This window comes from Cervus elaphus, chromosome 21, assembly GCF_910594005.1.
Source record: "Cervus elaphus chromosome 21, mCerEla1.1, whole genome shotgun sequence".
NCBI lineage: Eukaryota > Metazoa > Chordata > Mammalia > Artiodactyla > Cervidae > Cervus > Cervus elaphus.
In genome coordinates this window covers 12,729,958-12,755,054 of record NC_057835.1, presented here as the reverse complement: position 1 = coordinate 12,755,054, position 25,097 = coordinate 12,729,958, and the positions used below count along the sequence as shown (strand labels likewise).

The 25,097-nt window shown below is 49.1% G+C and overlaps 2 protein-coding genes across 5 annotated transcripts in view; one reads left to right on the top strand and one right to left on the bottom strand.

The window, feature by feature from the left end:
* TG (thyroglobulin) overlaps positions 1–25,097 on the top strand; it is a 235,546-nt gene that overhangs the window by 150,001 nt on the left and 60,448 nt on the right. The gene's annotated exons all lie outside the window — the stretch shown is intronic.
* SLA (Src like adaptor) overlaps positions 1–25,097 on the bottom strand; it is a 36,512-nt gene that overhangs the window by 10,421 nt on the left and 994 nt on the right. For 2 of the 4 annotated variants that reach the window (XM_043880096.1, XM_043880097.1), the window contains exons 2-5: positions 14,593–14,738; positions 4,572–4,671; positions 3,654–3,740; positions 193–296 (exon numbers count right to left, since the gene is read on the bottom strand). In XM_043880096.1, the coding sequence (XP_043736031.1) occupies positions 193–296; positions 3,654–3,740; positions 4,572–4,671; positions 14,593–14,653 (352 nt within the window). In that variant the 5' untranslated portion in view covers positions 14,654–14,738. Of the gene's footprint in view, positions 1–192; positions 297–3,653; positions 3,741–4,571; positions 4,672–14,592; positions 14,786–25,097 lie in introns of those variants that run through there. The other 2 variants (XM_043880094.1, XM_043880095.1) reach the window with 1 other exon arrangement.

Here is a 25,097-nt window from a genome sequence, read left to right as displayed (position 1 = left end):
AGCCTGGCTCCAGTGCCCCGGTTTCAGTGCTGGCCACCCTGCCGGTGTGTGGGCTTCTGGGAGCTCACCGCATGGGTCGATTCACGTGCATCGTGGGAGGAAGGGGACCTGAGCGGGGTGATGCATGAATCAGCCCAGAGCAAAGCTTGTTCTCTGACCCCCGCATGGAAAGATGTGTTCAAGGCTGCTCACCTTTCTTGGTCTCACTCTCTCTGATCATGAAGGAGCCGATCTTCGTGTCCGGGAGCTGCAGCAGCTCCTCAGCCTTGTCTCTGCCCAGCCCTTCAAACAGCCAGCTGGGGACAAGAAAAGACAGCTGTGAGTACCCTGAATGTACCCTCCCCACCAGAAGACAGGAGGGATGCAGAAATGATCCAGGTCCAGCTAACATAAAACCCACTGTTGGGATTAAAAAATAGAGCAAGGCAATCAATGGTTCATCATTCATTTATTCACCTGCAAGGCAGGTGTTACATAGCATAATGACACAGAGAGGCACACAGCATCTTTCTCATCCTGTTTCTTAAATGCCAGCTACATGGTACCCATTCTGTATTATATAAAAGCATCTTAAAACATGATAAGGGACCTTTTGGGCAGTTTATTTAATGTCTATGTTCCTTATACTCTGATTGCTCAGCTCCTCCATCCGCGGGGGCAGGGACCGTGTCTGTCGTTTGGGGTGTTGTCTTGCTCACCTGGGTGTCCAAGTTATCAAGCCGTGGTATATAGCCATGAAAGAATGAGTCAATATGAGAAAGAAAGAAAGAAAATGAAAGAAATGGCGGTGCCTAATTTCACCACCTGACGCCCCACCCTGCATACATTCTATTTCCTCCTTGTTTTCTCCCTTCCAACACGTTTTAAACTCAGTTGTCATTGCACGATGCATTTCTTTGCATTTTTTTTCACTTCACTGTTAAAAAATAAAACAGTTATAATACTGTAGCCCAGCTTTCCAATGGAATGCTCACCTTCAGAGAAGAGTGGGCACTGTGAATATGCTTTAGAAAGCAGCTGGGAACACAAAGGAATCTGAGTTCTGAGGGGAAGGGCCCTGACTCGTGTTGCAGAAATGCTGTTAGCAGTTGGCTGCTGTGTATTCTGAAGCAATTGCACATCCCTTCTTAATTGATGTTGTGTTTCAGGGAATGGGCCCTGGCTTTTGATCACATGTCTGGATGAGCGAGTATTGTGGCAGTATTAACACTCTGCTATTTCTCACCCTTTAATATTCCCCGTGGCATGAAAGCAGGCCATTGGCGTGGCTGGCTGAGGCTTCCCACCACGTGTGAGAAACCCGCAGACATAACATCAGATGCCATTTTACTTATGTGCTGGTCTCCAAGAGAGCTCTTGTTAGTAAGATCATGGTGACGCCATATTCGGCCAAATATTTCAACTATTCCCTTAGTTCTCCATGATGCATGGCATATTAATTTGTTTTAGCATACATGATAAACTTTCATCCTTTAAAGTCCTTTCATAAGATTCCACTTATAAAAATGAAGATAATAAAACAATGGCAATAACAACATCCATGCATGAATACTAATTATGGGCCCATACCATATCACACACTTGAAATCTAACCTTCATATCAACCACCTAAGATCAAGAGCATACCTTCTATCTCACTGATGAGGATGCTGAGGGCCAGAGTGATTAATTTGTTGAAGTGACCCCACCCGTGGAGTAGGAAATGGCAACCCACTCCAGTATGCTTGCCTGGGAAATCCCATGGACAGAGGAGCCTGGAAGCTGCAGCCCATGGGGTCACAAAGAATCGAATTCGAGTGACTGGGCATGCACGCACCCACATCGCAATGGACAGTGCTAGAACTGGGATGCATTTTTCCAATTCCATTACCACTGTGCTGCACCCCCTGTCTTCCCGCTCTGGGTTTTCAGGACATTATTGCACCAGCTGGAACTGGAAGCTCTGTAGGGTCAGGATTACATCTTACTCATCTGGGTTCTTCACCCCCTGTCCCCACTCATGCCGGCATTCAGCACCGCCTCTTCAGCACGAAAGTACTGATGCCTGTTGGCTGAGTGCACAGATGGATCAGTGACACACAGCTGATAAGAGTTACATGACTCACGTCTCTTTCAGGACGTAACTCTCATAGCAACCACCGCCCCTCCTCTGCTCAGCTTCGTCATCCTCAGCACAGGGACAACTCTTGGTATTCATCATCAGAATCAGTAACACTGAATGACATGCACTGGGTTCCATGCTTCAGAAAACTTAGGCAGTTCGCTCTGCTTCCCCAGGTGAGCAGGTGGCTTGCAGAGTCTTTCTCTGACTGTAAGGAAGTTATTTCTGGACCCCTCAAATGAAAAGTGGAGTTCCCTTCTCCCGTCCTATATGCCAAGGTCTGGCCTTGGTAGCTGGACAGATGAGGAGACTGTGGTTCATGGAGACTGAGGAATTTTTTTCCAAGGCCCCACTGTGGAAGCCAGGCTGAGCCACACCTGTCCTGGCTGGGGTGTGCTGGCCACCAGGGCCACCTGTCATGTCCCGTGGCCTCTTCTGTATGACTGCAGGGGAGACAAACATCTTTGCTTTCTCATCTGCATGCTCTATTATTTAAAGGGGCTCCTTTTTTGCTTAACTTCTCCATTTGTCCGGGTGGGTGTGTAAGCATTTTTGGCAGCATGTTCTCCAGGTGCTGGATATGATTTGATAAGAATGTGGCTGGTCTGTATTGAGTGGGTTTCCCAGGTGGTTCAGTGGTAGAGAATCCAGCTGATAATGCAGGAGACTCAGGAGACACGAGTTTGATCCCTGGGTCGGGAAGATCCCCTGGAGGAGAAAATGGCAACCCACTCCGGTATTCTTGCCTGGAGAATCCCATGGACAGAGGAGCCTGGCGGGCTCCCGTTCATAGGCTCATTAAGAGCTGGACACGCCTGAGCACCCATGCACCCACAGTATGTACTGAGCACTGCTGGTAACACCAGGCACCGCTCCGAGAACTCATTCTCCTGACAGCCTGACTCTGGTCCCATGGCTGTTGGTCATCACTCCTGTCATTCTCTACTACGCTCTTATTTAATTTATGAGTGGGCATAGGAAGCTGACACGTGCCCACTGTCATACAGACTCAGTGAGAGTCTCTGGATTTGCGCCTCAGATTGGCTGACTTTCGTCTGTTGCCTCTTGTGATCACAGTTCCTGAATCCTTATTGCTATAGCAACATCACATGATACCTGTGAGGTCCCTTATTCATCTTCCTAATGGAGAAATTGAGTCTCAGAGAGAGAAAGGGTTAACTCAAGGACACCTCTGTGCTTAGAGACTGAGCTAAGATTAGAAGTGACCCTGCTCAACCAACACCTTCCTTTCCAGTGTCCCCTGCTGGGATCTCTCTATGCACTCTCATAGAAATGAAATTTAGTCACTCAGTCATGTCTGACTCTTTGCGACCCCGTGACTATAGCCCGCCAGGCTCCTCAGTTCATGAAATTCACCGGGCAAGAATACTGGAGTGGGTAGCCATTTCCTTCTCCAGGGGATCTTCCCAACCCAGGGATTGAACCCAGGTCTCCTGCATGGCAGGCAGATTCTATTCTGTTTGAGCCACAGGGAAGCCCACATTCTCATAGAGATTGTGCTTTATTGATGCTATTTTAGAAATGTACTCACCCATGGTAAACTCTGGCCACGCATATTCCAGGAATGTAACTTTCTCGACCGGTGCTAAGAGAGATGGCTTTCCACCAGCCCCCTTCACTAGAAGGATAAGAACAAATAGAAAAGAATGACTAGGGAAGTGGTGAGTAATTGAATGAATGAACAGAGTAACCAGATGTAACCCAGGGTGCATTGGGATGTTCCTTTTTCAAGGTCTGTCCTTGGCCACATTAACTAGACTTTCTCCCTATGAAAATTTAGTTTTTAAGTATATCCCCCCATTTTGATCTAAACAGAAATTCTTCCCACGTGCTGGCAATAGCCACCCTTCAGGGATCAGCAGCTGTTTCTGACTTGTCTTCCATGGTTGGAGGCTTTTTAAAAAATAAATGTTTACTCTGCTAAATTAGACCCTGAGGTGTAACCAAGATAGTTTCACATGTCTACATCAGTGAGGATCTAAATAAAAGGGGCTCAGAGCCCCTATGTCTTCTATAGCCTTTTTCAAATCTAAAAGAGACAACAAGTCAGAAGGCAATACCTTTCTGTTTATCATCAGAAGTTTTTTTTTTTCTTCAGATCCCTGAGTCCTCTTCCTGAGTTTGCATTAATGTATAACCTCAACCTTGCCCATGTCGGGGGGAGATGAGGCCAACATAAGAAACAGAAGCTGGATTGTAAAGGGTCTCAAAAGCCAAGTTAAGAAATCTCAATTTTATCCATTAGGCAACTGGGAGCCAGTAAAAGTTTTAGAGCACCAGTGGCAGTCAGGAGGCTTAAACCCAGAGGTCCGCTGTTTGGGCCAACTTTCTCACCTCACAACAGGACCAGGACCCATGGGGAACCAGACAACTGTAGCAAAAATCTAACAATTCCCTCCAGCATTGAGTTCTTCAGGGGCATCATAAAAGTTTTGGAAAGCTCACTCACTCAGAAATCACGCGCAGTTTCTCCCCACGGCGGAATATGGGGGGACTGATGTCAGGAGATGGGTAGTCGCTTAGCACAGCCAGAAAGTCACTATCCAGTTCTGGGGAGACAAAACCAAGGTGGGGGCAGAGGTAAGACCTTCCTGGGGACTTCACAGCAAAAGGCAGCTGATTGTTTTGAAACAGCAGTTTTCAGTTGGTCCTCCTCTCTTCAGGAATGGTGAGTCAGGTGCCCGAAAGAACCCAGAGGGCCAGGTGACCTACTCTCCTGCTCATCCCTGCCCTGGCCTGGACATTTTCATCTGGGAAAGGGGGATCCAGAGGTCTTTGAGCTGAGGTCACGAGGTCTGACTCCAGGATGTTCCCTTGTGTCTACTGATCCATATATTCTTGGGCAAGTCCTGGAATGCCTACTAGCCTCCATTTTCCCATCTTTAAAATGGGACTAATAACTCCTCTTTCCAGGATTTTTGTGAGATAAGATGAAAGTATATAGCAGCACCCATGAATGATGAGATGCTGTGAAAACATCCTGTCTTATTACCATGACTTTAGGTACCCTCCTTGGGGCTTTCGAGTCCCACATCTGCAACTTATTGAAGTGGCGGTGTCAGGGCTAGGCCCCGTGAGTTCTGGGGACCCACCAGGACCAGGAGGTTATTAACTCTGAAGCTCAATAAAGCCCTTCTTCCCCACAGAATGTAACGTGCCAAGTCAGAAGTCTATTTAACAAGGACCTTTGCTGGTGGAGAGGTAGGAAAAAAATCAAGTACTCATCATACATATGTTGAAAGTAATTCTGGTGCAGTTTTGAAAAGGAAAGGTTGCTTTCTGGTTCATTCTGGTTGATGTTAGTACAGCTTACTGTAGACTAAAAATAGAGTGACAGCATGTATTTGCCTTTTGTCACTAAGCAAAGCCTTGTTTCACAAGTGATTCAGGTACCTCAGCTACAGGGCAGTATCAGGGTACATCTTTGGGGAAATAGCTTATCCTACAGACTGGAAAAGACTCTGATGCTGGGAAAGATTGAGGGCAGGAGGAAAAGCAGGCGACAGAGGATGAGATGGTTGGATGGCATCACTGACCCAATAGACGTGAGTTTGAGCAAGCTCCAGGAGAGAGTGAAGGACAGGGAAGCCTGGTGTGCTGCAGTCCATAGGTTGCAAAGAGTCAGACATGATTTAGTGATTGAATAATAACAACAACGAATTGGCAAAGAAAATTATTGTTTGCTCTGATGTTGCATTTATTAGTCTATTTCCTGGCTGGGCATCTGAACTCAAAATTCTGGGTAACATACTATTTATCCATTCATTCACCAATTATTTGCTGAGCCCCTACTGTGGCTCAGGCATGGTGAACAAGGCAAGCCAAGTCTCCCTGCTGTCATGGAGCTCATATTCTAGAGAATACATCAGTCATGGAAGGAGGGTATTCCCTGCCCCGTTCACCCCAGGCAGGCTTGGTGGCCACCTTCTAGGATCTAGGTGGGACCTCTAGCCCCTGTCCCTTACAGCCCATCTGTCTTGTAGTCTCCAACTCACATAGTCTCCATCAGACTAAGTTGAAAGAGAGCTTAAATATGAGGATGAGTAAGAATAAATGAGAAATGAGTGATGGCCATGGAATAGTGTGCTCAGATGAATTGTTCACTTGGGGAAGCTGAGTCACAGACAACACCCCCTGTAAGAACAAACGTCCCTGTGTGTGAGATGGAAACCAAAAGTGACTCACGGTGGCCATGGTCGTTGGAGTCGGGGAGGGCTCGTGAGAAGGAGCGGAGTCCCCGGGGAAGGCTGACCTGTGAGGTCTCTGACCCTCCCCGCACCTGTAGGGAGTCGTCTGTCACACTCTGCTTTGCTGAATCAAGAAAGAGTTCTTCCCTCATGCAGCCCAGACCTGGTTCAATAATTAGTGATAGCGCTACAGTTGGGCTTCAAGCCCAAACTCCCGAGTTCTAGCAAGGGATGGAGCCAGACTTGGTGGGACATGAAACCTCTGTAGATCTGGAGGTCCTCTTTAAGAAAAAGGGCACGAAATTGCAGGTAGAATGTTAGGTAGGGGACGGAGGAAGGCATTGTGCCAGGAAGCCAGGCCCGGTGCATCAGGTTTGTCCAGATGCTGGTAAATCGTCCTGGTTTTGAGGCTGATTCGCGACTCTGAGTGTGGTCACATTTTCCCCTCCGGGATGTGGGTTACTCTGGAAAATGAGGGGTTGGAAACTGCCTTCATGACGGAAATCTGTTCTTCTTAGATTGACAGCCCCCAACTATGGAAGGACCACTTAGTAACAGGGTCTCCATTGCCTGCATTGCTCTGAGATGGGCCGCTGTGTTTTTCCCAGCCGGCCAGATTACCCATCCGCAGAGCCAGTCAACAGGCTGTTCCCTCCGCCTGGACCACACTCTGCTCTCCCCTGTCTCATCCCTCGCACCTCTGTCGACTCAGAGATCACCTGATGCTCAGGAGCCCAGCCTTCCTATGGTCCTGCTTCTCCGGCCCTGGCCTTTGCCTTTGAGGCAGTAAGCCGGGGTTGTATGTGGCGTATGTGTGACCATCAGGGAATGGCTGTGAACTCTAGGAGGAGCAGTCTTGTGCACCCAGCCCGGGATGCTCAAGGAAGGTTTACCAAATGAACACGTGAGCAGGTCCTGGTGCTACTAGGCCTTGGAAAACTGCCGTCGTGCTGAGCTTTTTAAAGGGTCCAGGAGAAGGAAGCCTGATTTGTGGCAAGCAGGATGGTAGGCGGTGGGGGTGGGGTGACGAAACCAGACCGTTTTGAAAAACAAGCGTGAAAATGAGACGCACAGCTTTGTTATCTGTGACAGCAATGGAACCTTGAAACAAGCTGTGTATCTACAAAAGAAGCCAGGGCTTTGATCTCCGATACAAGATTAAGGCTGTGGAACAGAGCAACCGTCTGCTCTTAATGGTAAAAACAGAAACAAAAACAAAATCCCTTTATAAAAAATTTGTTTCAAGCAGGGGAAAACAGGCTTCAGGGGCTGGAGGGTTTCAATTTCACAATAACAGAGTTGAGTTTCCTGTGGAATTTCCGTAATAATGATGTTTTTTGATAGCTATGACACTTAAGCATCACTGAGAAAAACTGAGTTCGAGCTTTGGCTTCAAGGTTATGGCCCTTGCTTGGTCTTTTGCGAGGGATTTTAGGTCCACCCCATCACCTTGTTTCCCCAGCACTAGAAAAACAGACAGCAAAGTCAGGGGGAGACAGAGATTGGTTTGTACTTTTGTGGGAAGGGCGGCTGTTTTAAGTAAGGTCTGGGGCTAGAATCCCACCTAAGTCTCCATGAACTTTGGTCCCTATGGTGAAATTAATGCAAAATAGAAAACTCACATTTGCTCATAAAGCTCAAATGCATGATTATGGACTTCTGTAGTCCCTAGCTTTGTGGAGAGCAGAGCATTTGAATTAAGTCAGATAAATGAAGGATACAGGGAAGAGTTGCTCAGAGGAAGCAGACAGGATTATTGCAGACTCGAGATAAGGAACCGAATTAAGTGATGAGATGCGTGCTGGGCAGACAAAGGAGAAATCCAGGGAGAGCTTTCAGAAGAGAGGACCAGCTTTGAAATCAATCAGGCCGGGCTTAAATTCCACCTCCTCTGCATAATTGTTCTGTGAGTTGGGGAGAGATTTATTTTTAATTCATCTGAGCTTGATTTCTTCATGTATTAAAATTGGAACTGTCACACTGGACCTCTTGCATCAGGTTAGGATTCATGAAGAAGTGTATGAACAGAGCCTGCCTCAGTCAGCGGTAGCTGGTATCGTGTTTATGGCAGGGGGTGAGGTTATCATTTCCGTTGTGATCCCAGGCCAGCCTCAGCCAGTAGTGTTCTGAATTTTGCAAAGCCTCTAGTCCCGTAAATTTAAAAATATTCTTATCTTCTAAAAATAAATGCCATTTGGTGAGAATAGAAGATGCAATTCAAGAGACCAAATATTTGCTGATAGCTGAATGCAAAAATGAGTCAGATTAAACACACTGTACAAAAGTGTAAAATAGGAAATGAATCCAAAAGTGGAAGGAAACTGAGGCAGAAACTTACTAGCCACAGATATTACTTGGTCACAAGAGGACAGGCCCTTTTTTTGCATTATTATTCCTTAGAGTAGCATTATCATTCATTTTTTTCTTTGGTTTTCAATTGTATAAACAAGTAGAATTTATTGATGTGTAAGTTTAGTAAACCCTAACCACAAGGCTACATTTACAGTATTAATAGTCCTGGAGACATAACTAGTTATATTTAAAAACATATAAAGAGCATCTGTGCTTTTTTGCATTTCAATATAAACTAATTATTTGCTATATGAATTTCAGTGGCCTGAGCCATTGAGAGAAAGCCATATTAATTAGCTGCATAGGAAAATAACAATCCAAGTGCAAAAAAGTTTTTAGTTTATTTGGCTGCATTTGGTCTTGGGTGCAGTATGAAGAATCTTTTAGTTGTGGCATGTGGGGTCTAGTTCACTGACCAGGGATCAAACCCGGGCCCCCTGCATTGAGAGCCCCGGGTCTTTGCCCCTGGACCACCAGGCAAGGCCTATCATTTCTTTTAAAATGCAGAAAGCCTTTAGTAAATCCCATGTATAACCATCTTGCAAAAGCAGGCATTCTTTACTTTCTTGGCTCCAATACAACACGATAAATATACGGAACATATATTCTTATTTGGGCTTCCCTGATAGCTCAGTTGGTGAAGAATCTGCCTGCAATGCTGGAGACCCTGGTTCGATTCCTGGGTTGAGAAGATCCTCTGGAGAAGGGATAGGCTACCCACTCCAGTATTCTTGGGCTTCCCAGGTGGCTCAGCTGGGAAAGAATCCACCTGCAATGTGGGAGACCTGGGTTCGATCCCTGGGTTGGGAAGATCCCCTGGGGAAGGGAAAGGCTACCCACTGCAGTATTCTGGCCTGGAGAATTTCATGGCTGTATAGTCCACGGGGTTGCAAGGAGTCGAACAGGACTGAGCGACTTTCATCTTCTTATTTAAAAGGTGAAGAAAGCAAGGCTGAAGGAGTTTCAGAAACATGTTCAGGGGAGAGCATGGGGGTTGCCAAGCTCATGGTGAGGTCACGAAGCTTCTTTGCTCATTTTGGGACTTAGTTACCAAGCTCTGCCCAGTTGACCTTTGACTCATGACAAATTGGGACAAAAACTGATTTAACTGTGGCTTCAGAATTGACACAAAGCTACTCAGTGCAGATGGTGGGACAGGAGTTAACTAACTTAGTGAGCTCAGCTTCTTGTTTTGCATTCCCTTGAGTCATGCTCAAACTCATGGCCTACGGAGGAGTCAAAGCAGGTCTTACTTTTAGTTATCTTTCACAGGAAATACCCCTGGCACCAACACACACATAAGCAATGAGACAGGCCTGGGCAGAGTGGCCTGATAGCAGGTCTGCTGAGTTCTCTTGGTCACCATGGGCCACTTGTGCCTGTGGGTCCTTTGTAATGGCCTGGAAAGGAAGACACAATGGCCCAGAGAGGTCTTCTCTGTCGATTAGATGGGCAAGTATGGGACTGAGCAGACTCTGAGGCTCTTGGATGGGACATCAAGGTGGAGAGTCTTGCCAAAAAAAACAACCAGCAAGTTGAGGGCCTAGTTTCAGAACCAGGTAACCTAACAGCAGACTCCGCTCTTGACCGCCCACTTTTCTCGTCACAGCTGAGCACCACCTATACTGCATGCCTGCTGAGTTGCTTCAGATGTGTCCAACTCTGGGGACCCCATGGACTGCAGCCCACCAGGCTCCTCTGTCCATGGGGATTCTCCAGGCAACAATACCGGAGTGGGTTGCCATGCCCTCCTCCAGGGGATCTTCCCAACCCAGAGTCTGCACCTGGGTCTCCTGCATTGCAGACAGACTCTTTACCATCTGAGCCACCAGGGAACTCCTTGTATGCTGAAACACTAGCCCTCTGAGCCTAGTGTTTGTGTTTTTTTTTTAATGTTAATTTACTTTAAAAAATCTTTAATCCCATTCTAACCAATGTGAAGTCAGGTTTGGTGGATTGGTCATAATTTGCATGGTATCCATGAAATGTACAAATATTACACGTTCAGTGCAAAAACTGAATGATGTTCGTCCTAAAGCCATCGTATGTACCAGCAGTGGAGTCAGTGAGACCAGATGGGGAATGTGCCTCTAGTTAAGAGCTGACTTGGGTTTCTGTCTGTCTTTCACAAGGCCACTTGAGTGTCTGTGTCATTTGCTCTGGTGACCACACTGTCCCTCATCCTAGGGAACACCTGTCCTTTTAGTAAGTCCATTCCCTCCAGGCATATAATGTCGGGGTGATGGGGGAACTCTAGATTCAGGCCACTGGCTTCCCAAATCCCAGCCATATGGCCTCAGGCAAGTAACTGGACCATCTCATCCCTCAGTTTCCTCAGCTGCCAAGTGGAGATGCTAACAGGGATGAACCTCAGCTCTAGGTGAGAATCCAGAGTTGATGTGTCTAAAGCATGTGGCCTCATGACTGGTGCATATAAGCACCAAGTAACTTGAATTTCCGCTTTTTACAATCAATGACAGAGAGACACAAGGGAGACAGGCTGGCTTTTCCTCTCTCGCTCCTTGCATGCTGGTGTAGCAGCAGGTCTGTGGTCTGCAAGCTTTAGGCAGCTTAAGAGGCATCAGGAGACTTGTAGGAAATGAGGCATGCTGCCCCCTCCCACCATCCTGGATTCTGATGAGCAGGTCTAGAGTGGGGCCCCGAAATGTGAGTTTTTAAAATTATTTATTTATTCGGCTGTGTCTGGTGTTTGCTGTGACATGTGAATGCTTAATTGGGGCATGTGGGAACTAGTTCCCTGACCAGGGATTGAACCTGGGTCCCCTGCACTGGGAGTATAGAGTCTTAGCTACTGGATCACCAGGAAAGTCCTGGAATCTGCGTTTTTGATGGTTACCCAGGGGATCGAGGCAGGTGGTCTGAGCACCACCCACTGAGAAGTAGTCCCCTGGCTCTGAGACTGCCTGCTCCTTCTTCCTCCCTAGAACCCCACCCACCCCTCTTTCCACCCACCTGGGCAGCACTCTTGATGCTATGTAAATGCACAGTTTAGCATTCTTTCCACCTTGCATAGAGAGGGGTCTGAGCAGTGTCTGGGTTTGTGTTACCACCTCTGCCAGTGAGATCTCACTTTAGGTCAGGGTGATAAGGTTAGAAATAGGGAGAGGAAAAAGATCACAGCAAGGTGACTGAATTCTCTTTTTAGGGTGGAAATATGCCATTTCCTAGCTCTTTGGGAATTCCCTGGGTCTTACTCAAGTTTGTTCCACCTGTGTCTGGCCCCAAACAGGAGTCTGAACCATGCATAGAATTTGCAGAGAAAATGAGCTCTTTGGGATGATTTGGGAACAAGTCACGGAATCCCCACTTTAAAACTTTTTACGGGGTGGGGTGGGGTGCAGGGGGAAGACCATTTAGACACAGCCTAGAGCCATCGAATAACCTCAAATGGAGTTTAAAAAAGGAGTGCTTCCACCCACATGTGTCAGGTGGCTGCTTTGTGCTCCCATCGCTGTTGGGGAAGAATTACTCTGATCTCCATGGACAGCCTGCCTCGTGGGAGGCTGAGTGACTTCCCTGTGGTCAGGCAGCCCCTGCAGGACAATACCAGAAGCCCAACAAGGTCATCTGCCTCTGAGACCTGCCCTATTTCCAGCAAGCCCTGCTGTCTCTCTGGGTTTTATGGTATTTGTCTCTGGGAACTAATCAGGAATAGTCTGGAAAGCTTAGTTGAGGAGAAAACAGACGGGCAAATCCATATTCCCAGGCATTCACAGTCCTGCTCAAGAACACTTGTTTGTCTAGAAGTCCACATTGTTGGCCTCTTGCTCATCTGTATATGGAGCCTGGAGCTGTGGGGCTTTTGAAGTCAGTGGAAGCACTGTCTGTTGGCCTAAACATTCTGCTCCCGGGAGACCTCCTGGGTCCTCGAGACCAATCAAATGAGTAAGCAGGAGTGTTGGCTGAAAGGTGCTTGTTCCATGCAAACCCACCTTCTTGACATCATTTGAATCGAGACTAATTCACTTAGCATCGACTGTACCACCTCATCCCTTAGTCAGAGGAAAGAGGAAATCAAGTTAGGACTGATCACAAAGGAAACTTTTCAGGGGTGGGGGATGGAAAAGCCACCGGCCGCCAGCACTTGATGTGGTTGCCTGGATCGTAAACCGGGTACCACCTGGGGAATTCTCGGAACCAGGGGGCGGAGGGTCGGGGAGACCCCTGGCCCTCTTCTCTAGAGGCACCCTCCCACCCACACAGTGGAAAAAGAGAAACTTATTTCATGATGATTTGCATGGAGAAAATAAAGGCAAATAGGCGAGTCCTTGGAGACCCGTGTTTTCATGGCGTTCGCTCAAGCATGCCGCCCCCGCCGCCCCCGCCACCCCCGTGGGAGAGGCGACCTCACAAGATGGGCTCCTGGGTGGTGCCTCCCCCAGGCAGCCGGGGCCCTGGGCCTGGCAGAATCGCTTTTCTAGAAGTGGCCACGGTCAGAGCAGGAGACTGACATGAGCCGGTTGGGAGGAGGTGGGAGAGGCGCTCAGGCCTCAGCCACTCTGCACAGCTGCACACAGCTCGGAACTTTGCCCGGGGTGCACTCACTCCCGCCCCCTAATCACGCGGCTCCACCTCCTTTGTCTGGGGGAACATTCTCACTGTCTTCCCCCTTAGGTCTGGGGAGGGGTGTTGCGGAGCTGGACAGGATGGTCACTAGAATTGCCCTGCATCTGACTTGAGCAAGGACGGAACAGGAGGGTCTCCGCGCAGTCACCTGGGGGCATCTGAGGAGTCATGAGACCGTGGATATGGAGTAGCTCCATTTTGGAAGAAATGAGAAGGTGGCTCCTATTTCAAGGGGTCACAGGTGTCATGGATTAAGCGGCAGGTGGGGAGACAGGGCTTGGTCTGGTTTTGTCCCCGCTCGTGTGGAGCTGTGCTTAGCAGACATTGTGCTGGGCCGTGCCTGTGAACTTGGCCCAGTTCAGTGCTGCAAGGGGCACGGGGGCACCAGGTGGGGTCACCCCTTAGGAGAGGGCGATCAGACTCCAGGTGCTGTGATAGAAGGTGGGAGATCCAAGTGTCCCAAAGCCCCCAAGACTCACCCTGGAGACCTGATGGATCACCAAACCTGGCCATCCCCTTTCTGACTCCCTAAAGGACCCATTGGTACGTCCTCACTGTTCTTATAGGAAATAAAGGTGAGGGTGTTGGCGGCCGCCTGTACCTCTAAACCATGGGTTTGCTCTCAGCCTGTCTTTCTTCTTGCCAGTATCCCCTCCCAACTCTCAGGCCATCCCTGAATGACTGTGGCTTCGAGAGTTGGGCTCAGCCTTGCATCTCTGGAGAAAGCTGTTCCTGTCATCCTCAATTAACCCACCACACTATGCCCTCTTTCTAGGACACCTGGTCCCTTCTGTCCTACAGATGCTCACAAAGATTCCTTTATTTTCAGGAAGATTTCTTAGGACTAGTGGCTAGCTTCATCCAGTTACACTGAAAACGTTCTAGCCGAGCTTTTGTAGCATTATATATCCATGCGAACATTATGTACCCACGATAATATCATACACTCAGGATAATATTAATATACCCGTCATAATATTATATCACGGTTGGCAAGGAATGGTAGAAAAAACCTAGGTTTCAGAACCAGACCAGCTTTGGTTGGAAATCTGACTCTACCAATATCTGATATACAAGTTGCATTTGCTTTGTGGGCCTCATTTCCCCACCTATAAATGAAATAAAATGATTGAACCAGCTGCTTCGAAATTCCATTGTAAAATGCCAGCGGCTTAGCATCCTGGCAGGCCACCATTGTTGATAATTTTTAGCATTTAATCCCGAGCATGTTAACACAGGCAAAGCAAGAGAGACGGTATAAGGAAGCCCTATGTACCCATTGCCCTGTTTTAACAGCTGTCAGGCGCCCCATTGCCCCATCTTCGCTGAAGAAACCAGACTTACCCTCTGAGCTGGGCAGAGGCCTCTCGGGGGGCGCCGGGGTGGATCGCATGCTGTTTCCCATTTTCTTCTCTCCCCGGGCTGTCGAAGCCGCTCGAAGCCAACGGCACAGGGGATCCACACGGGGAGTCAGCCACGCGCCGAGCCCTCTGGGTGGAGAATGACCCAGTTTAGAGTACATCCTGCATCATTTTTTCAGGCCGCTCGCTTCTTGAAAGGCGGGTGTTTTTATGTGAAGATGAGATTCGTGAATGTTGGTTACATTTGCGCAGCTCTACTTCTTTTATCAAGGGAATGACAGAGAAAAACCACAGAGAGGGAAGTTGCTAGCAAGTGTTGTTGGTGGAGAAAGTTTCCATTCCTCGTACGGCTGACAGCCAGCAGCCGGCAGTGTTTGTGTGAGGGTTGAGTGCCTCTCAGACTCCCCACCCCAGGGTCTCCAGAGCCCGGACCCTCAACACCCACAGTCCCGGCCTCCGGAGCTCTTACCCTGCAGGAGTTATGTGGCTCCGCAGCCCGAAGGGGATGAGAAATGGGTACTTTCTCTTTCCACCTTGTCTGTTCTGTTGGAGTTTCTCAACATGCTCTAAGCAATGGGGACAAGTGAAAACCCCTAACGAGGCTGTTTGTTGTCTGCTTCCTGTGTTGCTACAGCACTTTGGCACCTGCTGTCACCTTTGATTATCGTAGCATCCTTGCATCCCTTATCCCATTTTGCAGAAAGGAAACTGAATCTCAGAGAGGGGAAGGATTTTGTCCAAGGTCACACAGCATGTAATGGGGAAGTTGGAACTTGAACAGAGAATGCCAAGTCTCTGGTTTAATTGTTCCATACTGTTCAAATGCTAAGTCTCTGCAACATCCTTCCATAATTGTTCAAATTCTGGCTCTGCGCATGGAAGCTGGATGCCCTTGGGGAAGTTCTTGACCTTTCCCTGCCTGTTTTGGGGAATAATAATAAAACAACATTGGGTTGTGGCTGCAACATTAATAGATAAAGCCTGTGAAACGCTTAGAACACAACCTGGCAGAAAATTAATAGGCGTAAAAAAAAATTAATAGGCGTAAAATTGCTAGTTATTGCCATTTACAGTATATTTTCTGAAAGTCCATGGTGAGGGAAGCTCTAATTCTGGGTCTTCATACAAGTATTTTAGAAAGGGGCTTAAATGATCCCAGCATAGAAGTGTCCTCTCAGGCTGCTTGAAGCAGAGGAAGTCCACACCTATAGACAAGAGTTATTCCCGTCCCTGAGGACAAAGAAAATTGATGAGACGGAATCCCCCAGCCAGTGTCTAGCCCACCTGGAAACTTGCATTCCACCCCATTCTTTGTCTCCAGTTTAAGATCGAGGCATTATGAGTTTGAAAGGGCCCTGAAGTCAGCCCATCCAACCATTGCATCCTTCCTCTATGCATTTCAGGTTCAGATACTGGACAGATCAATGCTCCCAGAGCAAGGCCTTTCAGAGACTGAGGGAGGTGTGCACCACTTCCTAAAGGGTGGGGGGAAGGCATGGAAGGGGGGTCTATGTGGGATATTGTGAAACAAGGAAAACCAGAAAGCATGTCCTTTGAAAGTTAATCTATTTTAACTAGTTACATGAAGTTTATCACTTATAAATCAGACTGAGAGATTGTAGTATCATCGAGTTCTTCCCAAGAGAATCACAAGACTTGTCCAGACTCTAAACTTACAATGCACTGCAGAGCATATGGCTGGATGGGCCACTTGCTCAAATGAGAAGGCCTGCATTCTGACCTTTTGGTCTTTGTGACTGGAAACAATGAGGGTAGTTTAAGGGTGAGGCCGCTTTGACGCAAGATCAGGGCCCTTTTTCCCCCCGCCATCTCACCTCCCCCCTCCCCAAATACAGCCAAGGGGGCGCTCTGTCCCTGGCAGGCCTTTCCTGCAGGCCAGCGGGTTTCAACAGCATTACCCTGGCTCCGGGGGCCAGGGGTGAATTTTCTTTGTCTTGGGTGTGGTGCAGGCACTCCTGGAAACGTGCTCAAAGAAAGTGCTGGGGAAACCACGCTAGTGGAGGCAGCAGCAACCTCACTCTAAAGTTTCGTGTCTGCTGTGTAGGGCCTTGAGCCAGCGCCCAGAGGAAGGGGGCCCTTGGGGTCCCACCCAGCGGGCAGGAAGGCTGCCGCCTCTGGGGCTCCACCTGAGGTTTGTCCAGGGAAGGGGGAAGTAAGCAGACTGGCTCTGGGGAGCCGGCGCCCTGCATGGGATGCACAGACCTCCTGAGAGGCCCTACTGCCTCTGTCCTGCTCCCAGCGACTTCCTGGAGCCCGTGGTCACCCCAGTCCCTCAGCCGCCCTGTCTGTGGTCACCAGGGCTTCTAGTGGAGCTCTCAGGACACATGGGGAGTGGCTCTGCAGGCCTCCCTGTGGAGATATCACTCAAATGTGTGCCCACCTTGCCCCCTCGCACTCCCAAGGGTCCCCACAGCACTGCTGCTGACTCTCGGAACCATGCCCCTCTCTCCCTGCAGCCTGATGCTTGGTCTGCAGGATCAGCTAGACCCCAGGGCTTGGGCCTTTCACCCCTACCCCGAGCGCCCAGTAGGCAGGTGAGCTCTCACCCCTGCAGACCCCCGGGCCCCTTCCCTGCAGCATGTCTTAGCCCCAGTCCAGGTCCATCTTCTCCCCCAGCCACTTCCAAGTGACGACCTCCAGCCATCACATTCTACTCTCATCTCTACATCAGCAAGTCCAGGAAAGTTGCACAGAGAGACTTTGTTATCTATCAGAGGGAATTCTAACTTCGTCTCTTTCCAACAACTTCATCATTCTTCTCAAGGATGTGTGTGCTCTTTGAAAGGATTCAGGAACTACAAAGAAAATGAAAGTGTTAGTTGCCCAGTCATGTCCGACTCTTTGTGACCCCAAGAACTGTAGCCCGCCAGGCTGCCCACTTCATGGAATTCTCCAAGTAAGAATACTGGAGTGGCTTGCCATTCCCTTCTCCAGGAGATCTTCCTGACCCAGGGATTGAACCCAGCTCTCCTGCATTGCAGGCAGATTCTTTACCATCTGAGCCACGAGGGAAGCCCAGGAACTACAATGCAGGAAAACAAAAGATTTGAAACTTGCATTTACAGATGAAAAAACTGAGGTCCATCCAAGGAAAGAAACATACCCAAGGTCTCGAGACGAGATGGAGTGGATGCTAGGAGCCCGAGGTCTTGTCTTCTCCCTGTTTCTATCTGGCAGGTGGGCGCACGCCGGGAGCAGGGGCTGTGTTGGACTGTAAGCTCCTTATCCCACCCGTGCTAGTCAGAAAAACCATCAGTCCACCTGCTCTTTAGAGGTCTGCTGGCTGATTTCCTATCATCTCCAGGGAGGAGCGAACTCATCTGAAGGAGGCTTTGATTTGAGAAGAGCGAAAGTGCCCCCAGAGACTGAGAGCTGGGGTTTCCCTAATGAAATGGCTGAGCAATCTGATTTAATCTGTGACAGTTTTGTGCAGTGGCTGGAAGTGGGAGTGAGGGTATGAAAGGCATAATTGCTTCTAGAAACAATAAGGAGAGGGCCAGAGAGAAATGAGTTAATTAACACTGGCTCCGAGCAGCCTTGGGTTCTTCACCCCTTTTCTTTGTGATGTCAGATGTCAGAGGGTGGAAACCGGCCTTCACCTCTTCTTTATCCCCCCATTTTCGGACCAATGTTGCTTTTTGTTCTGTGAAAACTCGGGCCTCAGTTTCCTCTTCTTAAAAATGAACTGAATGGAAAAGGTGATCTCCAAGGAGAGAGCTGCTGAACCTCTTTCAATTCCAGCAATTTCAGTGACCTTTTGAAAATGATTACTAAAAGACCCATCATCACCTTCTTATGAAGTCCCATTACACAGAATACAAGCCTTGTCTTTACACCTCTCAGGACATGGGCAGGGTGGTTTGTGTGGGTGATGAGCAGATGCCAGCACCTTTCATCTTCCTGGCATCCTGGGAGGCAGAATTTCTGCGTTCACCTTCTCAGTGTGGAGGTCAGCTTGTTGGCTACCCTGCCCACACACCCGTCCGGAGCCCCGCGGAGCAGGGATGCAGGGGCCCGCCTACTGGCCCTGGCTGCAGAGCCTTTGCCCCAGGGCCATGCTGCCGACTCCACCAGGAGGAAGCCGGGTCCCCAAAGGACTCTGGTCAGCAAATGGCTGGCCACCCTTTGAGCGGACCCCTGGCATGGAGGGGTCAAGGCGTGCGGGCTCTGCCTTCTCAGACTGGTTTCTGTCTGACCAGATCAGGGATGTTTCCGTCTGGGGCTCAGTGTTACCGAGTGGACACGGCGCCCGCCGCTCACGGGGCAGCATCCCAGGACCACTCTGTGCGTCTCATCCACTTTGTGCTCCTTAAGGCCAAGCCTCGCTCTGGGGAAGGAGGCAACGTGAACCCCTTCATAGTGTGACAAGGGGGCGGCAGCTCGAGGAGCCCCAACCCGGGGAAGGCAGGTCTAGCACGGTCGGGTAAGCGTGGCGACAGTCGGGAGGTGAGCGCTCCCTTGGGGGTGCAGCCCTCCCTTTGGAATCAGGTGTCTCTCCCACAGAGTGTGGCAGCGACAAGTCCGTCCACGTGACCTGCTTCTGAGGTGTGAAGGCATGGTGGCACGGGTGGGGGCCTCGTCACCCATCACCTCCGAACCCCAGCAGCAGCTCTCACCACAGAATCGCCAGCACCGCCCCTGGGTGGTCAGCCCTTCCTCTGCCGGGCACCCAGCATTTTACAGACATCACACTCCCCTACCCAGGTTCTCACAAGAGCCCTGCTCTTAGGGGACGTGAACTAAGTAACGGGTCCAAGGTCACATGAGCGGTAAGAAGGCAAGCCAGGCTTTACACCAGGTCTGCCTGACTCCCAAACCCATTCTCAAAACCACCATGGAACGCTGTCCTGCTTGCCTGCCCTCGGGTCTAGTCCAAAATCACAACCGAAAATGATTTTGAAAGGTCGCCAAAGGAAGCTTTGAGGGCCATAAACGTTGGGGGGGACCTTTAGCCCAGGGGACACGGAGGTCCCCAGGGGTCTCTTGGATGTCCGGTTGCAGTGATCGGAAGCCCAGGGCTGGAGTTTTAACTGGGGGAGGGGGAAAGACAGGAGAGAAGTGCGAGGTAAGGTCTGCTCAGGTTCAGAGGTCACGGCCACTAGTAGGCGGCCTGGGGTGGTCAGAAGGGCAGGAGTGAATTGTGTGGGAAGTTTTCCAGCCTTTCAAAGCATTGTTTTGAAGAACTGTAAATGCTCTGGGGAGAAAAAAGCTCAAAACAAAGCAAACAAAAACTAGCCATACTGATAGCTACGTGAGTTTTATGAAACTTGAACGTGCGTGCTTAGTCGCCCAGTCATATCCAGCTCTTTGTGACCCCCTGGACTATAGCCTGCCAGGTTCCCCTGTCCGTGGAATTCTCCAGGCGAGAATACTGAAGTGGGTAGCCATTCCCTTCTCCAGGGGATTTTCCTGACCCAGGGGTCAAACTGTGTGTCCTGTAGCAAGTTGCTGCGCTTCTCTGAGCCTCCCTTTCCAAATGCAGAAATTTGAGATACTAATCCGTGCCCTGAAGGGTTGTTTTGAGGATTAAATTAAGGTCATATCTGAAGCAGAGATAAGTGTGGTAAGATGGGATCACTACAGATTTACCCGCTGGATCCCCAGGGGTACTGGGTGGCCAGCTAGGTCACCAGGCAAGCTTGGGCAGTCCTTCCCCTCCTTTAGGCCTCAGGTTCTCAAGTATGATGGGGAAAGGGTTGGGCCAGACAGTGGCTCATGGTCCTTTTGTCTCAACTACCACCCACCCCACACCCTGAGTGGTACCCAGTACCTACCCAACCGTCCTGGAACTTGTTCGGGGCTGCCTGCGGTCTGCCACCCGCAGCAGGGGCCCTAAGAGCTGGGCCAGGACCTTAGCATCGGTTGGCTCCCCTGCCAGAAATCTCTCAGGATTTCCGGGGGCACCCTACCACATCCTGACCTCGCTCGGCAGGTGTGCCAGCCATGTGACCCATATCGTTCCCAGCTGGCCTCACCAGGCAGGTGCAGCCACAGGACCGTCCTCCCTGCTCCCCAGGCCCATCTTGTTCTTCTGTCCCTCTGCAGAGAAGGAGCCTGTGGTCCAACTGGCTGGTTGTAACCTGTTCTAACAAAGTTTCTCCAGAAGCTCAACATGTGAAATAGATAAAAGCAAGCTTATTGGGGGTTGGGGGCTCAGCACTCCCTACCCCTTCACTTCTCCAGAGAGGACTCTCTGACCCTAGGATATCATAAAGCACCAACTGGAGATGAGCAGTTCAGTGTCCTCAATTACAAAGAAAAGGCTCAGAGAGGGCAAGCCATATGCTCAAGGCTGCTCAATAATTTTGGATAAGTGCTATGACCCCCCCCCCCCCAACCATCTAGCACTCTTCCCACCACAAAGAGCCACTGCCCGTTTATCAGCATTGACCCACGTGTCCATGAGCCTGTGTTCCTTTCACCCTTGGGTGTCCGGAAGAGGACCTCGTATACCCTCAGGATAACAGGGAGTCTCAGCTTTACCCTGAGACCAGGATAGACACATCCTGGAAAACATTTTACGGTCATTTTAGGATGTCAGAGGAAGAATCCAGATCTGGGACCTCTTGGTGCTGGGGCATATTTCAGTTTCATCTCTTAGGAAGTTGCTAAACTTCTTCCCACTGCTTTTTGTTCATTTCTGTTTTAAAACTGAGCTTAGCCATAGCTTCCTTGCTGAATTTTCACAAGTAAGGATTAAAGAGTATGTGTTACAAGATTAGCACATTGCTGGGTGTGTGCGTGTGTTGGCGGGCGGGGCGGGGGGGCGGTGAGTGCTCTGTTGCCAACAGTAAATGTGCTGCAAGTGAGCATCTTGACCCCAGACCTAGCGGGATCCGTAAAACGCGGTGTCCAGGGTGGAGAGGTGAGCGATCCAGTTATTCCTGGCGTGGCTTTAACATCTCACTGATATGAAAGTTAAAAATTTCCCCATTTCTTTTTTTTTCTTTTCTAAATCAGCTTTTCATACTCAAAATGACCACCCCCCTCCTCCTCCCCACCCCGCAATACACAGGGCTGGTGGGATATGGTATCTCCCAGGCTGTTGAACACTGAACACTTCCTGACAAAAACCACGTTACAAATGAAGTCAGGCCAGGTCCTAGATACCCACATAACCTACAAGCTGGCAATCACAGACCTTGGCAATGAGCAAACAGTCAGAAAGCCAATTATTTTGATGTTAGATCACAGAGATATGCAATTGCCCAGAATGGGAAAGCAGTGAAGGTGAAATGGGCTTTTCATTTCAAACGTAGATGCCTGGGAAATGCAGGTCTCATCAGAAGGTGGAGGTCAATAGTGACGCAGACGGAGAGGCAAGAGGGCCTCTGGATGCCTGGGCCCGGGCGTGGTGAAGTTAGGGGTTCCTGTATTGCATCACTTTTCCCAGCAAGACTTGGGTTATGCTCTTTGTGCAGATACGTGAACCACCAGTGAGGCTCACGAGCTTATCAAGGGAGACGGAAATTGCTCTTTTGTCTCTTAACGGCCTTTGCATGTGCTGAGCTGCACGTGAATCACTTGCAGATGCCTGGGGGGGACCCCCCGTGCTACCCTTTCTCAGCTCAGGGGTTCATCCTTACCTGCTCAGGGTCACCTGCCTTGCCTGCAAAGCGGATTATGATTCTAACACTCACTTGTGTGGTGGTTTGATGAGTGACCGTAAGTGCCGTGAAGACAGAGGTCTGTGTTCACTCAGACCTGAAACACACTAGATGTTCCAAAGGGAAAGAAAAGGAAGAGATGAAAACTGAGGAGACCCTGTGCCCGGGAGAGGCACACCACGGCCATCAGGCCTCTTATAGGAATGAGGAAACTAAAGCCAGAGTGTCTGCATAACTTGTCTGGGTTTATCAGTGGGCTGGTAAGAGAGGAGGCAGGGCTTGAACCCAGGCGTCTGGCTCCGGAGCCCGGCTCTTAAGTCCTCTGCTCTGAGTCATAAGGAGGTGGACAGAGGGTTGCATAAAGCTAAATTGACCCCTTTTCATGACAAGATCGTGGCACTGCTCTTGTGTGCCTGTAGGTCAGTTGCATCACAGCTGTTCAGTAGATAAACCAATTGGTATATTGCTAAAGTAGCGTATCTGGAATTGGGTTCCTCTTCCAAGTTCTATTCAGAGGCTGTAATCTTTAAGCTGATTGTCCATGTGACTTGGAGGGTGTGGGGGTCCAGAAGAGTAGGGGGAGATGACACATTTGTACTCTGAGAAGGAGCGTGGCTGCCTCCAAGGGGTAATGTGAGAATTAAAGGTAAAGACTTCACTGACAACGGGTTCCCCTCTGCCCTCTGTCCAGGGTTCTGGCCCCTTCACAGCTCACGCCACAAGTCCTCATTATGGATTCGTGTCTTCAACAGCCCCAGGTTATAAGCTCCCTGAGCACGCAATCCTTTCTTTATTCTATTGCTCAATGAGAAATTATTACCTAGCAGGTGCTTGGCACGTAGTAAGGGCTCACTGCATTCAGTCGAGTGGCTAAAAATATCACCTACAGAGTACCCAGCGCAATGCAGGCAGGCAGGGCTGTGCTCTCAGGGGCAGCCCTATTCTCTCAGGGTGGGCCTTTCCCCCAAGGACCATCGGGGGGACAATTTCCACTGTGGTCTGAAGCTCCTGGAGTCTCCCCACCTACCCCCCACCCCACCCCAAGTCCCCCAGCCATGGTCCCAGTTGCCTGGAAGGTGCCAAGGAGGGAAGTGTGACTTTGCAAGGCTGTTTGGCAACAAAAGTGAGCCGACTGGAGGCCCCACGGTTTCTGTCTGTAGCTCCAGTTACCGTAACAAAATGAACTGCCTCCCCCCGTGGTGGTTCTCAGATGGGAGGAAGTGGTTGGGACCCCGTGTACCCAGTGTCCCTATTTCCTTTGGAACTCTTGGGGAGGTGGGAGGGGAGGAAATCAGTCAGAGGGTACGGCCTCAGTGCGTTATTCATTAAGGGAAGGGTGGATGGATGGATGAGTGGGTGGACAGACGGAAGGATAAATGTACTAACAGGTCCCTCATGTTGCTGACAAGAATCAAAGGCTCTAGCTTGACATGCTGGAAAATTTTAATGAGAATTTTAAGCTCCAGCTTCTCAGAGCTGGGGGAATAAATTCTTGCTGAATGTCAGATGAAAAATTAAAACCCAGCAGCATCTATTAATGCAGGAAGCTGACTGGGGTTTACCAAGATGAATAATTTCTAAGTCTTTAAGGAAGACCCACTCCCCTTGGAAATACATTGCCAGCTCTCGAAATTCAGAGTGGGGAAAATTTTTTTTCTTTCTGTATTAGGAAGATGATTTCAGTGCAATACAAACCTACCTATAGCTGTTTCACTTAAAGGAGATGGAGGAACAGGTAGAAATAAGCATTCCGAAAAATCGAGAAAGGAATCACCAGGTCATCGGCTGTGCCGTTTGACCTGTCGTATTGAACACTGCCCGCTACTGTTTGCTGCCGATGAACATACAAGCAACTTGGGGTGCTTTAATTGTCTGGGTCAGGAATGACAGTAGCTGCTATTTAGTATTTAGCATCCACTACATATTGTATATAATTTAAACTTCTTACAAACACATAAGGAAGCTGGTCTTCTTTTTATTATAATACGAGGAAAAAGCAAACACTCAGATAGGCAAATCGACTTGCCCAAAGTCACACAGTGAGTTCCCTGGCGACCAACCCAGAATGTTGGCCCAGGTGGAGCTGATTAAAACAGTAGGTTTTCCTGGTCTTACTTCCCTGATTCTAGATCTGTTTTAAGACATGAAAGTCTAAATAGCTCTCAGCCTATTCCATAGATTTTTTTTTCTATTATTACCATTATATATTTCAGAGCCTATTAAGCACTCTTTTTTTGAATATTTATTTACTTATTTGGCTGCTCTGGGTCTTAGTTGCAGCATGTGGAATCTAGTTCCCTGACCAGGGATCGAACCCAGGCCCCATGCATTGGGATCTCAGAGTCTTAGCTACTGGAACACTAGGAAAGTTCCTTAAGCACTCTTGATTAACATTTTCCCAACTGGAGACTATAGTTTGCACCAAATTTTGCCAGAAATTTTACTTGAGCTTACCTCCCTATTTTTGAAAGAACCACAGCCCAGTACAGCATCTCACAGCAACCTACAAGAAGACACTCTGCAGTCAATGGAGCGCATTTCTCCTAATGCAATGAGCACTGCTTTAAATACACACTTTTGTCCTCCCCACACTTCAGCTCACTTAGGTGGGGCTCTTCCTCCCCGTCTCAGCCCTTGGAGCCCTCGGAGCCTCTTACCAGCTGTGTGACTTGGATGAATCACTTAACCTCTCTGAACCTCATTTTCTCATTTGTTGGAAGCAAATAATCATGGTAATCTTAACAGGATTGCTAGAAAGGTTGCAGGAAAATAACTTTTCATGCCTCCCCTGCCCCTCAGCTGGGCAGACTCTATCCCTTCACACTGTGTGCACAACCCCGATTCAGGACATTCTGAGGCT